This window comes from Triticum aestivum, unplaced genomic scaffold, assembly GCF_018294505.1.
Source record: "Triticum aestivum cultivar Chinese Spring unplaced genomic scaffold, IWGSC CS RefSeq v2.1 scaffold166035, whole genome shotgun sequence".
Taxonomy (NCBI): domain Eukaryota; kingdom Viridiplantae; phylum Streptophyta; class Magnoliopsida; order Poales; family Poaceae; genus Triticum; species Triticum aestivum.
In genome coordinates, this window is record NW_025238290.1 from 2176 (window position 1) to 4312 (window position 2137).

At 51.6% G+C, this 2137-nt stretch overlaps 1 protein-coding gene across 1 annotated transcript; it reads right to left on the reverse strand.

The window, feature by feature from the left end:
• Positions 1-811: 811 nt before the first annotated feature.
• On the reverse strand, positions 812-2079 carry LOC123176619 (glucan endo-1,3-beta-glucosidase-like; the record flags this gene model as incomplete). Its single annotated transcript, XM_044590737.1, is given in 2 exon segments — positions 812-823; positions 909-2079. Coding segments are annotated over 2 exon segments (1059 nt in total), but the record flags the coding sequence as incomplete, so codon positions are not given.
• Between the last annotated feature and the right edge of the window lie 58 nt (positions 2080-2137).

Here is a 2137-nt window from a genome sequence, read left to right on the forward strand (position 1 = left end):
GGGAGAATTCGGAGTATGTTCAGGCTGAGTAGGAGTACTTCTGGAAGCGCAATGCCGAGGAGAAGAAGAAGAAGAAGAAGAAGGAGGAGGAGGAGGAGGAGGAGGAGGAGGAGGAGGAGGAGGACGAGGCCAATAAGGATGAATTCTGGGAGCAGTTCAAGAGCTCCGATGATGAGAGTAGTTTTATCTTCAGTGTAGTTCAAGTAGTAGTAGTAGTAGTAGTAGTAGTAGTAGTAGTAACTTGATGAACGTAGTAGCTCGAATCAGTTGAAGTAGTCGTTTAATTTATGTTTTTAATTAGAACTATGTTTAATTATTATGTTTGAAATGAAGTAGTAGTTGAATTTGCTATGTTCGAATTTGCATGTTTCAAATGAAGTACTAGTTGAAGTATAGTTTTACATCTCCATTTGCATCTTCTATTGGAGTTGCTGTTTTACATCTCCAATATACATCTTCTGTTGGAGTTGCCTTTTTTTAAAGATGTAAAAATCACTTTTAGAGATATAATTTTTTACATCTTCTGTTTTACATCTTTAAATTTGCATCTTCTATTGAAGATGCTCGAAGTGTCCTGTCAAAATCCAAGAGAAGTGGGCCGTCAGGCGTCAACTAGCGTCTGGGCTCGCACATGCGCCCTGTCATTAGTCAAGGAATTGTTGCCTGACGACTATCCTGACGCGGACGCCTAGGCGTTGTTCGAGCCGTTGGCCTTTGTAGGCACTGCAACATCCAACGCATCAGCAGTGGCGACCATAGGCGTTGCTGCCACTTTCCGCGGTGCCGATGGGACGACCGACCCTGGCGCCGTTGTTGTTTTGACCTGCATTACACACGGGCGTGCGTCAGAACAACTTGCATTGTGTGTGTGTGTGTGCTCGTCATGGGCAATGCATGTACGTGCTCACCGGATCTTTCATGATGCCAATGTCATACATCGGCGTGAAGTCTGGCTGGAACATCCCGAAATTTCGCTCGGCCACCGGCCCGGGCTTGAGGTCCTCGTTGAAGAGCGTGAATATGTACGTCTCGAACTTCCGCTTTGGCATGAGCGGTGTGCCTGACCCGGAACTAACCTCACGGATGATATATTTGTTGTACTCCGCCGCCTCAGCCGGGCTGACGCCGATCTGCCCGTCCATGGCCTTAGTCGGCCACCCGGTCTCCCCCACCAGGATCTCCACGTCCTCAAACCCAAGTTTCTTCATTGCCGAGTACACCGAGTCAAGTTGTGCCTCAAACATGCTCGTGTACATGATGCCCGAGCCCATGTCTAGCACACCAGAGTTGGGCCGCGCCAGTGCGTACGGTAGCGTGTCACCGTTGTACCCAAAGTACGGGTACGTGTTCACGATGAGTGGCGACTTGGTCTTCCGGAGAAATTGGAGCATCGGCGTGAAGATAGCGTCATCCCAGACGTCGCGAAACCGAGCCGCGGACGGCGGCTGGGAGTCAACCAGGATGTTGAGTGAGCTTGGCGTGGAAACACGAATTTTGTTGTAGCCAGCCGTGACGAGCGCATCCTTGAGCATCTGCATGGCGGGGACGAGCTTGCCGATGAGATTCTTGTCGGCCGTGTCCATGATCTCGTTGCCCACGGCGACGAGAGATATATCTGTCGCGGGGTAGTATGGCGCGATGTTGGTAGCGACCCATGAGTCGGCACCGGTCTGGGTGGCGAGGCCAGGGATGTCGCCATTGCCTGCTGTGACCATTACTGAGATGCCCGTGCCGGCGAAGGCCCGAACAATGTCCGGGTTGGTGTCAAACAGCTTTACACGGTCAATGTTTGTGAGGGTCACGAGGAATGCCGCAACCTTGGCCGGTGACGGAAGGTTGTCACCCTTGGTGCCATAGTTGACACCGATCGCCGTGCTCAACGGTGCTATGACGAGGAATATACACATGACCACCTCCGCGCGGAGCATGCACCCATGCCTTGGCGGTGTCGCCATGGTGAGCCGGTGAGCCGCTGGAGGGTGGCCGGCCGGACGCAAGCCAAATAGGTGGTGATGGGAGGTGCTCGGAATGAATTTTGGGCTATTGTTGAGGACCCTCTAATTATAGCTAGCTATACTAGGAGCCGATATCTTCAAACACATGTGTGGTCTTCGGTCGTCCAATCGCTATAGGAAGA